Source organism: Macrobrachium rosenbergii, chromosome 24 (assembly GCF_040412425.1).
Source record: "Macrobrachium rosenbergii isolate ZJJX-2024 chromosome 24, ASM4041242v1, whole genome shotgun sequence".
Lineage (NCBI taxonomy): Eukaryota > Metazoa > Arthropoda > Malacostraca > Decapoda > Palaemonidae > Macrobrachium > Macrobrachium rosenbergii.
Genome location: NC_089764.1, coordinates 28,930,483 through 28,946,243, shown reverse-complemented (window position 1 = coordinate 28,946,243; position 15,761 = coordinate 28,930,483). Strand labels below are relative to the sequence as shown.

At 35.9% G+C, this 15,761-nt stretch overlaps 1 protein-coding gene and 1 long non-coding RNA gene across 2 annotated transcripts in view; one reads left to right on the top strand and one right to left on the bottom strand.

Moving 5' to 3' along the window:
* The window catches only part of park (parkin), a 24,725-nt gene extending 12,528 nt beyond the window's left edge, over nucleotides 1–12,197 (top strand). Inside the window, exons 6-7 of the mRNA XM_067126315.1 lie at nucleotides 1,919–2,086; nucleotides 4,507–12,197. Coding sequence (XP_066982416.1) covers nucleotides 1,919–2,086; nucleotides 4,507–5,328 — 990 coding nt within the window. The 3' untranslated portion in view covers nucleotides 5,329–12,197. The remainder of the gene's footprint in view (nucleotides 1–1,918; nucleotides 2,087–4,506) is intronic.
* LOC136851954 (uncharacterized) lies at nucleotides 10,155–15,761 on the bottom strand. Its single transcript, XR_010857019.1, has 3 exons — nucleotides 15,385–15,761; nucleotides 12,773–12,977; nucleotides 10,155–10,281 (listed from the first exon to the last, which is right to left on the bottom strand). It is a non-coding gene; the product is annotated as an uncharacterized lncRNA (long non-coding RNA).

The following is a 15,761-nucleotide window of genomic DNA, read 5'->3' as shown; positions in this document are numbered from 1 at the left end:
ATGGTGATAGTTTTTTATAGGAGATCTGTCACCACTGATTGACTGGTACCTGAGGGCTTTTGCAGAATGTAGTGTCTGCAGATGCAGCTTTCAGAATATTAGTCAGCCAAGGCTCTCTCAGAAATAGTTGCATTAGCTCTTCACTTACTGCAGAACCCAGGGCACCTAAATCTGCATTAATCTTCTCCTGAGAGTTTTTGAACTCCTGCTTTTCACATTTGATTTGACACGTGTTGAGGAGTATTCTTTCTTAGTCAGTCGATGTTAGAACTTGATTAGAAGTGGACAGGAAATAGCAAATCAGCTCTCTGGAATTGAGGACATTTTCTTCCTCTTTAATTGATGTATTTGAGATATTTGTACAGGGAATTAGTTGAAGAACTTTAACATTCAACTCCACTTTCCTCAGGTTTCAGATAAGAAAATCCAAACTTCTTTGTGAACTAGGAGTGGAAATCTTCAACTGGGGAAAGGCCAATGGAAGAGGAACTGTCCCAAAGTTTGTGCTAAGGAGACAAACTTGGCAGGGATTAGCCTTAGCACCTTAGAAGCTAAGTGCCATGCTCTGCAGTTGGCATAACCTCAGTATTTACTACCACCATGAGTTCAGCTTGGACACTTGGTTCTTAACCTATTTTGTCCCCAGATGCTCAACTAGACCCATCAAGGCTTTGTAATACTGTACCCGGAATCATACCTTTTCAGCCCTCCCACCTAAATAGGAGTCCAGGTCAATTATGATTGATGACTTGGTCATGAAATAATTGGTTTTTAACATAAAGGTTAATAATTTCATACAAATCCACCAATCATAGTCAAGTGCCCTCCTCTCAGTTCTCGTTCTGGTGGGCACAATTCACACAAAAGAATAATGCCAACAATTCCTTCCTATCAGGGGGCCAGATATGTGCATTTAATTTTTTAGTTGCTGTCTTTCTACAGTTTTTTCATCAAGATTTTAGAAGGTTTGCCTGGGGGAATTTGACACTGAATTAAGGCCAATTGCGATTGATGGGAATTTGTGGAAAATTGTGCTTTTATACTCGAAATTTTAGTTTTTTGTAAATGATGTAAAACATTCAGAATTTTCTTTTTTACTAATAATAGCAGTAAGGAAAGAATTACCTTCTTGGGAGGAGTTACAGGAACCTTCATTCTCTTCCCAATACTTATTTCTAATTCGTTTATGGATGGCGTCCTGAAAGACGTAGAATTCTTGGCACCTACACATTGTCAACACCTAATGTTACCTTCAGAGGTGATCTTCTCCTCTTGGTCAGTCACTTGCACTGACCTTTCCTAGTCTTCAAGTCCTTTCCATAGATTTTTCAGGTCACAGTCAACATTCTGAAACTTGAACAAACCTCCTAAATTGCAGTTAGGCATGTATGGTAGATATAGCTTTAGTGAAACAAAAAATATTTTTATAAAAACAAAATTCCTTTTTTTTCTGCAAACCTATCATTCTCAGCCCCATGGACTTTGCAGCTAACATTCCAGAAATTTCTGTCCATACACAAGTCTGGCTGATACCAGCTGCTGTCAGTTTTACATTAGACCCAATAATACAATATTTTTCAATGGAAGATTTTACTCTGTTAAAACTATACTGATATTTTTTCTATAACAGGTAGAGTTTTATGACGAAATTTGTGTTAAATGATCTGCACCTTATTGACATGTATAGTCTATTGATTTTTTCTTACAGTGGTGGAATGTCTTTTCTGTATAATTTAAAGAAATAGGAGTAGTTATGTGCGGCAGTAGTTATGAACATTTTAGAGTGTTTACTTTTGTAGGTGCAAATAAATATAAATTTGCAATGTAATTAATACATCTTGTCTTGCTTAGTCCACTACTATACTGTAGTCACAGTATAGTCATATTTTATTGTGCATAACTCTCTAACTTTTTGCAGACTAACGATGGCATTGGAGAGCGTCCACATTTTTATGTCTATTGCGTAAAGCCATGTAACTCAGTAAGAGTTGGAAAACTGAGAGTGCGATGTGTGACATGCAAACAGGGTGCTCTGACTTTGCATCGTGATCCTTGTAACTGGCAGGATGTCCTCAACCCTCGTCAGGTAAGTAAATATTTATAAAGTAAGTAAATGTAGAAATGTTAATTTGAGGGACAAATCTATTGATTTACTGTTGCTTTCATTATTTGAGGCCTAAAAACCTGGGAATGAATTTAGTTCCTAACTGGTAAAGAAAACACTTGATGTCAGATAAGGCCTCTAACAATTCTCACTTTATTGTTTGACTTGATGCAAGGCAGATCTTTTGTGAAGCATTCTTCTGCTGGCATCTTTTCACTTATGTGAATGCTGTTCAGACAGCTTACAAATGGAAAGAAAGCCACCCTTGAAATATCTAAGGGGATTAAAATGCTTTGTGGGGATGGTGATACTTCTTCTCGCTGTGTCATAGTTTGTTTGATCATGGTAATGACTGGATATATTGCATTTGGTCAGCTGTGACCACGGTCATCTTAGTATCACTGTACCTCTTCAGCCTTTTAAATGAAATCCATATGGTTGCTGTGTATAGCACCAGACTATATAAGCATTCTTCTGGATATTAATAAGACTGTTTTGCTAAGTAACCTGAATCAGGTAGCGAAGTTTGCTATAGAACAACCAATTTATTATAGCTACTTATTGCTGCTCAATGTTCCAGTGTGGCTGTTGTAGTAAATGTGTTATACATTAAAAATTTAATACTGTAAGGTATTCTTTTGTTTTAAGATTTTTGTTTAGGCTTATCTTCATTTGATTAGTTAGCATATCAATTTCTTGTTGTCTGGTAAAGAGTGTGTGCTGATTGTGCAGTATTTTCACATCACTAAGCACTTTGATTTAATAGCATTTTATGGTTGAACTGGTTTCTGTAAATTTTATTGGCATAGTATTTTGTTTGAATAGAGTAGTCAAAGTTAGGCTCAGTTTCTTAGGTAGTGTATCATAGATTGAACATAGGTTTATTTGATTTTTTAAACTTTGCAGGTGGTCTGTATCCCCTAGGACCTATTAGTTTGAATAAAACAGGGTTATCTGCACATAAATGCAACTCATTTAAAATTGTGGGCATCATTCTTAATAGCAAATTCACTTTTATGAAACATATCATGCCTGTCTCTTCTTTTTCTCAAATATTTTGTATACTGAGAAAGTCTCAAGATTTTTGAAGACCTGTCTGTCTGGAGGAAATCATTTTATTCTTTATTGCTTTCATATTTTGATTATTTTATTATTCCCAGTTTGGTGACCAGTGGCTGATTTCCATCTTGAATTATTGGTTAAAACCTTGACCTCTATTAAGTTTCAGTCTGCTTCAAGTATTAATCTGTCGTGCCATGGTTGGAGTAGCTCATTGTTCACTATTTATAAAATTTTTCAAGCACTTGATCATCGCTTGCATTCAGCTCGTCTTACTATAGCATCCACTGTATAGTACCTGACAAGCTGTTAATTCTAAGTCTTCAGTTTCTTTTGTTAGGTTCAGTACCACACAGTTTTCTATGAGTTTTGTTCCAAATTATGCTGTTGGATCACTGGAACTTCAGATGTTCAAACTTCTTGCATATAATTCTTTACCAACTTGGCTCATATGAGTCATTTCATAGTTTATTTTTTTTTAATTTGTTTTTCCTTGTTGTTTATCTTTTACAGTATAGTGTATTCATTACCTCTGTACTTCTTACTCAGTACTGGGCTGCTGTCCCACTGAAGCCCTTGGGCTTATAGCATTCTGATTTTCCAACTATGGTTGCAACTCGGCCAATGATAATAATGATGTTAGATACTAAATCCCATAGAATTACTTATACATGTTGTTATTTCCGTGTTAATCCACAGCTCCCATATCTCTGAAAGTCACAGATTTTGATGGTTAAGAATAGTTAAAGCTTACAGGTCTCATCCAGCTAATCTGGGGTTTTTAGTAGTTTGAGCCACCTCACTTAAAGTGCAGTTTTGGCTAATATAAGTGATGGGTTTATTTTGAGGCAAATATAAGTTTCCAAAAGCTAAATTATTTTTATCATGAAAATTCTTTACTGTACTAATAATGCAAGTTTTTACCTCCCAGACCTGCCATTTTTCACACTTAGTGGATAAGATGGCATGAATAATGACTCATAGTTGCCTGTGAAACTGGAGGTGTGCTCATGTTTGTGCAGTACTATCAGCCGACTACCACTTTCTTTGTGTTATGAGGCAACTGAAAGATGGAAATTTCACATGTATGAAATATACTTGTTACTAAATGGGTTGTATGAAGAAATTCATTTTGTGTAAAAAAGAGAATTACATTTTGTTACATTTGCGTGACATACTGTAGTGTATATTGCATTCTTTCAAGTGAAGAAAATACCTGTATTGTGTGATATTTGGCTCCTATGATGATTTATATTAAGTAAGAACTTCTAATATGTACTTCTACTCAAGATAAGGAGTTGTCATTGTATGTTGTGACATCAGTGAAATATGAACTTTTTCAGATTACTGCTACATGTGAAACATTAGGCTGCAATGGTTCAAAGGCTGAGTTTTTCTTCAAGTGCAGAGACCATGAGACTGCCGGAGAAGATGATACAGCCGTTGCCTTGTATTTAGTACGTGCTAACCTTCCAGCTGTTTCGTGCTTAGCATGTACTGATGTTTCATCTCCAGTTGTGGTCTTTGAATGTGCAGAATCTCATGTCATGTGCCTTGATTGTTTTGTAACGTTCTCAGTATCGAGGCTCAACGAACGTCAGTTTCTGCACGATCATGTAATAGGATATACGTTGTCATGCCCTATTGGTTGTCCTGACTCCCTTGTTCGTGAAGTTCATCATTTCAAGTTGATGGGTGACAATCACTATGAAAGATATCAGAGGTTTGGCGCGGAGGAAGCAGTTCTGGCTGCCGGGGGTGTGTTGTGCCCTTATCCTGGATGTGGACAAGGCATCATACCCGACCAAGATTGCCGTAGAGTTGCATGTCTCAATGGATGTGGCTATGTATTTTGTCGATTGTGTTTACAAGGATATCACATAGGTGAATGTAACCCTGAAGATGGAAATGATCCCAGTGGTGTAGGAAATAGCAGTGGTTTTAATGTAGATCCATCAAGGGCAGCAAGCTCAAGGTGGGATGAAGCATCATCCTTGGCAATTCGTGTTACAACAAAACCATGCCCCAAGTGTAGGACTCCAACGGAACGAGATGGTGGATGTATGCATATGGTGTGTACACGTGCCTCCTGTGCTTTCCATTGGTGTTGGGTGTGCCAAACTGAGTGGACTAGGGAATGCATGGCAGCTCACTGGTTTGGATAATCAGCTCTGACAACTTACTCAGAAAATATGAATGCATCATAATGTAGTGTAAGGTACTGAAGTTTACTCATATCTTGTTATCATAATTTTATCAGGAAACTAACCTAGTCAATAAGTGCTGGTCATACAAATGTTATAAGTTCATGAAAATTACAGACAGTGGCCAAATTACAGACAGTGGTCTCACAAATGTATTTTTGTTAATCGTAGCAGATCAGATTGAGTCCAGAATTCTATATGCTTTGTAGTGTGGTTAATGTACAGAAGCATCCAATGTGTTTGGTTTTCTTATTTGCATATGGAAATGTGCTTGAGCCTGCTTATGTGAAATTTTTTGTTCATTGACCTGTTTATGAAATCAACAATAGGGTAAAGTGTGTACTCCTGCTTTCTAGAATTCAGCCTCTATGTACAGATGCCTGCCCTTCTCTGTTTTGAACTCTCTGACATTGATTCAGTAGCTTTAGACAGTAGAGGACTGAAAGTAGGGTATGAGGTGTACGCTTGCTTTCCTGACTTCTGCAACCTCCAGGTATAAATGTCTTCCTTTCTTTATTCTGAACTCTTTGACATTCAAAAAATCTAGGTACTAGAGGATGGGATGCTCTGCTTCTATGCCCTTCTAATTTCATTTTCACTTCTCTGCTCTTTCTTGTCTGTGTAAGAAGTTCTTATAAGGTATATGAATGTTGAGGAGTAGGCTGCACTGTCTCTGTGACACTAGCGGTAGGCAACTCATTACTAGATTTTACTTGATAATGGTGTCGACTACCAGGCAGCTGGAAGCAAGTGGGAGTGGATGCTGCTTTATTTAGCAGTGTACGTGTAAATTAAGATAATAGCAGCTGCTACGTAGTGGAGTATGTGAGGGAAATGAACTTCTACCAAGCAGTTTGTTTTTCATGTCATCCTTTCTTATTGCTCTTAGTCCTGAGCATTGATCTTATGCATCCGCTGTAATAGTGAATGAATTATGTACTGTATGCTCTATCTTTTTACAGTGGCCATGACTTGAAGCTCTATTTTATGCATAAAACAACCTTTTATCCTTTATTTACTGTGCGCCAAGTGAAATTAATTGTATGTACGGCATAACTTGCATGTTATAGTCCAATAAGAATGTCCCCGGCTAACGCAGTAATCAACTCTTGCCCATCTACAACAATGCTAATGTAAACTTCCAGAAAATAAGTATATTTTCATCTCTACCTACTTTTCACAGTTGAAAACCCCTAGGCAAGTCCACTGTTATGAGGGTGTGTTATGCTGTTTTTTGGTTAGACAATAATATTAGATCTCGTTCCTTTTAATCAGCAATCCATGTTTATCTGAGGCATCGCTCACTGATGACAGGATACTGCACAATAAGTCAATAGGTGGTAGTCAGGCAATGTCTATTTTTCATTCACTCATCATAGGGCTTGATCCACTATTAACATCAGAAGAGACTTGGCTGCCTTTGTTGACTGCAATGGCAAGTGCCGTGGCTCTAAATGTTCCTATATGTTCATAGGGTGACTGTGTCCTCTTTTGTTTGTTTGACATATAAAACTTATGCCTGTTCAGTGCCTCTGAGAGCGAAGGAATAGGTGATGAAGAAATAGTTGACCATAGCTATAGTCCTGTATGCTTGAAATAATCCCATGGAACTTGCAAAATGCTTTTAGTAAATTGTCCTGCCTAATGAAAAAAATTGATATTTATGTGCAGATTTTTGCCCATAAATAGCTTTTGGTAATTTGTAAGGCAGTGATTTTTACATTTTATGAACTTCATAAATGTTGAAATTTTTTTCATATACAGTAGCTTGCTTTATAGAGTGCTTTTTCTCCCTCCCACTGTGCTGACTTTATTAGTTTACTAATTAACCACTATTAGAGAAAATATATGGAATTCTAGGCTTTGTCTGCAGAAAGTGGAAACGTTAATATTTGGAGAGCAAAGTTTTATTCTTGATACAAAAATTATTTTAAAATGTTTTGCTTTGATATTGGGATTTAAGGAATTATGTTTTTGTTTGAGGTTATTTTAATTATTGACTCTGCACAACATTAATCTTATTTTTTGGTATGCAGCAAACTAAGAACCTTTGACATCTTGTTTTCCATGTACTAGGATAGGCATACTCCTGTAAACGTTGAATTTGATCCCGTTTTGGATTCGATGTTTATAGGAGGAAATTAAGAGGCAAAAGGGCATTGGTTGTTTCATATTAGAAAATACATTATGATGTGAACGTTTAATAGATTTATTAATTTTATCAGCGTTGAAAGAGGACATTGAAAATGGAAAGTGTCATATATTTTTTTGTTTTCCTGAATGTTTTTAGTAATTTTCAGAGACAGTAGATGTTTATTTAAAAGAATTATTAGATTTAGTTCTCTATAAGATAGTGCAATATTTTTTCTTATATATAATCAGTGTTTCACTAGATTAAAAGAACACGGTGGTAATGCTGAATGTTCTGTAAAGCGGCCTGGTTGTAAAGAGAACGAGCCATTAATACTATGAAAATATTTTATGTCAATGGCAGCATGTGCAATATAAAGGGAAATTTAGATATATATATATATATATGAATTTATTTGTAAGCTTTTGTTTGTCCAGATGTTTGCAAATTTATTAGAGAAGGAAATTCTACAGCTTCTTTTAAGCCCAAATTTTCTGACACTTTAAGTCCATATAGGAAAATCTTTTTTACAGCTACTTAATTGACATATATGTACAGGTATTCCTAAATCAGATAAATCGATAACACCTTTTATGTGAACTGTTAATCTTCTGACTAAATCCATGCATAGGGTTTAGCAAATTTTGCTCTTATTCCAACATGTGTAAAGGTATTCTCTTAGAACATTAATCTCCTGGAGAGATTCATCTTTAAGATTTTGGTATTTTGGGATATCAAACCCAGAGCTTGGAAGGTTATGATGAGAGAGTTTTAATAAAGAAAAGCTTTTTATGATAAGATTTAGGTGGTAAACTGCCTGCCTCAGATATTTTTTGTTTACATGATATATATATATACAATGAGAAAACGTGTAAAAACCACAGAAAGTTAAATGAAAGGCTAGAAATAAAAGGTGGTTTTACAGGTGAAGCTTTGTTCATATCTTATGTGAGTTCACATACCAGCTATTCTTTCTTATTTAAATCACTGGGGCCTTCTAAGACAAATCACTTATTATTAGAGCTGCTATTTGTAGGAAAATTGTTCAAGTGTTAACAATTTTAAACATGGTGGTCTTGTAAAACCATATAATAATAGTATTTTTTACTGAACAATATGAGCAAATGTTCTTTTGAAAGATGCCTACAGACCTCACAATAGAATACTCATGTTTGAAAAATAAGAAAAGTTTGAGAGAAAAAAAAAGGATTATGGTAGGGATAAATCAACAAACTAGATACTTACTGTACCTTTAAAAACTATAAATCTGAAAAATTAAGACAATTGTGCCTGATGCTTCAAAATATTGTTATACTCTTTAAACATATAATAAGTATTGACATAAAAGAGGCTGCAAGGGAGAATGTTTCTCAGTGTAAAACTGAAAGGATAGTATGAAAGTGTGTTATCGCCACATAATTTTTCATTTTCACACTGAAAGGGATGGCAGGCCTCTAGTCAAATAGGGTCACAGTGTGTCATCTTCACACCATTTCACATTTTCAAACTGAAAGGGATGACAGTCTTAAAGTCAGGGCAGTGTGACAGTGGGGTATCTTGACATAATTTCTCATTTTCAAACTGAAAGGAATGACAGACTTTTTGTTAGGGTAGTATGACAGTGTGGTATCTCCTCATAATTTCTCATTTTGAAACTGAAAGGGATGACAGACCTAAAGTCATGGTTGTGTGACATTGTGGCGTCCTCGACAGAATATGGATATTGATGCTCTGAAAAGCAAAAATATCTCTTTATTCATGGGGTGCAGATATTTAGGGAGTTAATGTCAGTTACTGATTAAAATTGAGGTTTTGGAAGGTTGCCAAAATGGCCTAAAAATGAAGTCTCGATTTATGAAGATATAAATTCCACGACTCATCGACCCTAGTTTGATGAACTGGCGCAAACCAGTCTTTCCACATTCTGAGAAAATGGGCTTCAAAGATTTTGATATTATTCAGAGCTTCTAATTAGCTCATCTTTTGAGGACATTTGGTTTGAAATGTGACAACACAGACAGCTGAAGTTTTGAGTATCAAAAACCGAGTCACTCTGGCTGGAAAACTCAAAAACTTAAAGAAAATTGGGTATGCCAGTTTGTCAAAACAGGGACGATATAATCACCTTTCAGGAGCTCGAAAATGTAAACAAACAAGACATTTCAGGATATCTTTGGCAAAGGTCTAAATCATAATTAACTTTGGTTAGAAAAAGAAACAGCTTTTAGGAATCTTGTGTAAAAGATAAAAGGTTTTAAAAGGTTGCGAACATCTAGCCAGGGTAGCAGTAATTTTACAATAACAGAACGAAAGGTAAAGTGCATGATTCACTTTCATCATCATCTATAGCAAGAAGAGGCCTTTCACATAACCTAGATTTTAAACTACCCTAAGGATAGTATTCTGGCAGCATCAGATGACTCAGTTGTAATTGCTGTAAAAATTAAAGCTTAAAGGATGAAGGTAACACTTAATATTATGAAGGTAGCACTGAATATTATCAGATATTTAAAAACACTGATTGTACTGTTCTCCATGCAAGATGAATCATGCAGTATAGATAATTTTGGGTCTGTCGAAGAGGAATTAAAACTTTTTCTCTTACCTTTTATGGGTAAGACACTGTCATTGCTACTGGCATGCAACCAAAATGACACCAGACTTGAGCAGTGGAGGTGATGTTACATCTTTTATTGGACAGAAAGGTGCTATTAGCCTGATGTATGCAGCCTTGACATTTAAGACAAGTAAAGGAGATATTGAAGCTACATTCTTAATCATCTCTGTGGAATGTGAGGACATTTTCATTGACAGTTTGCAGTCAGATTGATTTTCATTTCAGATAATATGCGTACATTCTCATGGAAGGTTTTCGCAGAATAAGAACAAACAGAGGAGAGGTGTGATGATATCTAAATGATAATGACAAATTATATATATAGTAGCATAGAAACAAGTGAATCATTTAAGACACAGTAGCACAGACTCAAAGGCAGTTCTAGTCTCTTTACTTTTTTGCTGTTGACATTTGTACCATTTGCTCAAAGATTTCTGCAGTTTTACAGTCCATGGAAAGAATTTATATTGCTTCACATACACACTAGTGTGACATTGCTGCTTCAGACGAGACAACGGATGCTGCCATTCTGTGAAATGTGTACACGCACATTTGGATTTTAATGCCAGTGATGAAACTTTCTCTATTCAAATAAAGGCATATGACTCAGTGGGAAATCTTTTTATAATGGTGTAAATTGTTATTGTCATTGTCAAAAGAAAAGAAAATTACCACTTCAAGACTTAGGAATTAAAGTTACAGCTTTGTGATAAAAAGGAGTTCACTTCTGATATCACGGTTAAGGACTTAATTTTTATCAGTTTTTGAATATTCTTCCAACAAATCTAGAAATATTTATTGTGAGAACTATCTTTTCCTTACCTGTTGTCCTTTTAATAAGCCAAGGTATAATCTAAAGATATAAGCAAATGGCACGCAAATTGAAAACTTGTAAGGCGAAGGATATTCACATAGCTCATGCACTGCCATTTCCAAATAGAGTAGAGCTGATTGACTTTTTATTCCTTGAATCTGGATGTGAAAGTCCTCTATCGTATGAGATTCCTTATGTGCCATTAGAGCTCAAAAACAACTTGCACAGTTGGAAGTATATGATGTAGGTCGCCCACTGTGGTTCTGAGTCTCCAGTGAGTTTTGAAAATGCTGCATATTTTCTGATAGAATAATTCAGTTCTCATTATGTAAAAATGCTTGTCAGCCATAGTATCTGCCATTAAGACAACAACAAATGTGCCATTGTAGTCATTTCTTTTAGAAGACTATAGAAGTGCTATTAAAATGTTTTGAATTACAGTGCAGTTCTCAGAATACCTTTAGCACCAGATTGATTCTTTTCATAAATCACTAAGATGTATATTATTCTCATTATGTATTAAAGTAAGCGAAAAATCTGGTAAAGCTGTCAGGGCTGCATTAAATGTACTCTGTGAAACTTAATCATGTCCATAATTTATAATTTAGAATGCTTGAGGCCCATGTTCGTGATACCGTTAATGGATTAATGTTGATACCATGTCAATGAAGCTTTTCATATATGCTGCCTAGCCTGTTCTCTCAGAAAGTGCCTGCTTAAATTCACCATATCTTTTGGTAAGGCAAAGACAGTAATAAAAATGGCTGGTTCATCCTTATCAATAACATTTTATGCTTAAAAGACACTCTTGTTATATGTTTATAGAAAATAATGGGATTTACGCACTGTTGCTTTAAACACTATAACTGCGAGCTAGAACTGTTTAGTGATCGAGATTAATTTCCTTCAAAGAAAAGTAAATTAAGTAGATGAACTTGAGAGTAGAGCTAAAATCTTTCAAAACAAGAGTAAAACACCACCTGTAACTGAACAAACATATCACTCACTCACATAAAATGGCTCTGACTTGTAAGGTTCAAGTTTTTATGTAAAGATGATACACCATTGTTGTTTCAACTCTTCAATATTGTGTTCAGGAGTGTGTGACTCGTTAAAACAGTGCAATGTACAGTATTTCATATTTGTGAGAACTTTTTCCACTCTTGTTTATAATAATACTACAACAGTGAACTGATTGTGGTTCTTGTTACCCAGTTTGAAAAGTTGTTATATTGAGAATCAATAAAAGGATGTTTTTAATTTGCTTCTTTCTAGGTTTCATTCAGTAATGATATTCCCTACTGAAATCCATGATTAAATGCAGTGAAGTACAATGCATCACTGGTATTGGTAATATATGCACTGATTTTCTTAGTGACAGTGACCACCATGTATGCAGAGCTATCCAGAAATGACAGAGAAAACTGTACGTCAAAAACCCCGCTACAAAAGTGGTAATGCAATTTAAAGCAAAAATGCAAACTACATCAGTTAGATTGGTACATGACGAAACATAATGGTAAAATAATGAAGCAAATTTTATGAAAAACCTTGGTGCGTCAATATACTGTGACCAGAAAGTAAAATCTACAATTTACCAAAAATGAAAGTCCACAATTTACCAGAAAATGAAAATCCACAGTTACCAGTATCTTAATTTGAGCAAGCACTGTATTTTATCAATATGCTTCAGGTATAAAACTTAAGCTTTCATGTATTCTAACATATACTGTAGCCCTCTTTGGCCAATTAGTTGAAAATGTGAAAACTTTAGTGAAGAAAATTGAAAACTGACAGTTCAGGAATAAAGTTTCATAAAAAGCAAAACAGTATAACAAAGTACCTAAGGAATGTGAAGCTGTCAATCCTGAATTATCCATCACTGTAGTGTCTCTTCCCATGTCTATGCCTGCCATATCCTAAGATCATCTGACTTGCTCTTTGTTGTCTATTTGCTGCTTTCTCTTGGAAACGTGGCGATCCAGGTATGGTAAATGATCTTTGGTATTGGTGCCTGATGTTTTTGTTGCAACTGTCGCTTTGATGACCTGTGCAGGGAGAGAGGAGGAAACACTGTCAGAGACATTAAAAAACTGATGTCATTTTAAGCGAAGGCCATTGCAAGTTATTTTATCTGCATTTGATTCATTTTAAGTAAATTATTAGAGCCACTTCTGCTTTCTTACAGTGAATTATTGTATTACTGTTGTGTTGATTTTTACTTTCTGTCAATCCATAATATCATCATGATTTGCAATAGTTCTGTTTTGAGAAAATTCCTTAAATGCTTTTATACTCTTGCAGTCTCAAGAAATATACAATAATTTAGTTAGTTTTTTGTATATAATAATGTAACATCAAATAGTACAGTATGCTCAAAATTTTAAATCCATTGTAGACTTGTTTTGGAATTATGGAAATAGAAAAAAGTTAATTATATTGATTTGGTGAACGTGGACAGGCTTCACACTAGGATATTCATGGTTGAATTATATGATTATTAAAAACAAAATTAATTTGTTCATACAAACCCATTTTTTAGCTCGTTTCTAAGTCTTTGAATGCACAAAGACTTCAGATTTCCATTTGACAGACAAAAGAAGAATGGAATGGTGGTTGCTCGAAAAATTAGGCTGAACTTGGAGGCAGGAACTTTGCATCATATGTAAGGTTTGGATTGACGTTAATTTTATTTGTAGGAAATTACGATTTCTGCAATATACCCATTACTTAGAATTAACCTGAATTGAGGTTACGTGGTATGGATCAAGCTGGCTGAATACTCTAGAAATGGCTGATTAAGAATTGTAGGATCCATTATATAGTATTGGGAATGTGATGAGAAACTCAACCCATGGAACAAGTCTGAAACTTAAAGCCATACACATGCTACCTGTCCCTATACTACTACCAGTCCTAGTTATCATGAATCTCATCATCTGGGAGTTCTGTCCTTAAGAATAGTATGGACATATCTTCCCTGGAGTTCTTTATCTTTGGAAGATAAACTTACACAGGTCTAACTGGGTAAGTAGAAGGTGTTCTGTAACTCTGGCATGGGCTTGGAGGGAAGACATGAGTTTACTTTGTCACTACAAAGGTAGGTAAGAGACAAACCCATGAAATTCCAGTCCTTAGTATGGGTGACCTTACTGGAAAATGTACAAAGTTCACTGATCTATCTCAAGGAGGCAAATCCCAGAAGGAAGATCATATTCAGTGTCAGATTAAAACTAATGAAAAAGAGAATTTAGTGCACTGAGGAATTTATGTATAGTCCTTGAAGTTTGAAAACCTGAGCAACAGTGTACTTGTAACCCTTGGTGGTTGAACACATTTGTTTTATAAGAACCCCACAGGTCTTAATAGTTGTAACACTCAGTCTTTAATTCCCCAGACACATAGCTTGGAAGTCAGGAGGATGGAAGAAGAATAGCTGGAAAATAACCAGATGGTAAATAGAAGCAGTCAGCCTCATTCTTTCGTTTCTTTTGGTTTCTCTCTGTTTTGCAGTAATTTGCTGATTGCTCCTCCATTACTGTGTCATAAGGAATTTCCTTCTCTTTAATTATACTTGCTTCTGCCATTATAGATCTGTAAGTACTAATTTTCACATGTCCATTCATCCATCACCCAGGAAATACCTCTGCTATGTCTGGAAAGGTAGAATTTACCAGTTTCAGTCTTTTGCACTTTGGGCTAACTATGGCTTCACAAGTATTCATGTGCGAATCCAGATATCAGAAACTGCTTGAATGCGTCGTTCTGGTATAATGCCGAGAAGGTATTTGGATGGAGATTGGTTGCTATGTGCAGAACTAACAGAAGCTTTAAGAAGAGATCAGAATCACCTTTGCAATATTTGTCCCATTCTGGGTCTGGAAATGAATCCTATCTTAAGCTTTCCACTTTGACAGTCTAGGTATGGTAACAGACATTGACAGGCTTGATGTCTCCACCTCAAGACAGAATTGCACGATTGATGTCAGTTTTTTTAGCAATTCCAACAACTACAGTCTGCCAGCAAAGCTGTGGCTATCCGTTTTAGGAAGTTTGTTTGACACTGCTGTCTTCCAGTGAGGTCTCTGAAACTTTAGCTGATACAGTCCTGGTCAGTGGCAAGTCAGCCAGAAGTTTCCTTGTAATGGTGGGAAGATTCATCTTACCTGTTAGCCGGGATTGTCTATCCCCAAAACATCAGAGCTGTATTTCTTTTCAGTTGCTTCTGAATAAAGAAGAATATGAGAATAAAGAATCCTTTAAGACCTTATTGATCCTATATGTTTGGTTTCCTAGACTCATATATTGGAACTTTTGAGAACTGTCAATTAGGATAGGGGTAGGGCAACAATACCCGAGTCTCCTCTGTAAGAAAATTACGTATGGTTTCACTGGTGTCTACTGTAGGAGCACTTAAACTGAAAAACTGTCCAACAAGAATCCTCCAGGGTATACCTTGTAACACTGTAGGGAGGACAACACACTTGTGACGTTGTCTTCTTTTGGATGGACAAGTTGGTAACTAATTCCATGAGGTGGCACATGAACTTTTCCGAGTTTCGATCTAGGTAAAAGGCCAGCTAGGTGAACTGTCTTCCTTCATGCTACAGTAGGCTCTCGGGACCTGTTGTTGGAACTTCTGGGAAACAGGTGTTTGAGGGTCCTACTTCACCATTGAGAAAGTCAAGGTTCACTGATCCTTCAAATCGCCTTTTTCCTGGGCCCAGTGCGGTAGGGCTCTAGGTATTTTTAGGGCAAAAGAAACAGTACTGTATGTTACATGAGCAGCATCAGAAAGGAAATCACATCAGTGTGCGTGTTACAAGGTCCTC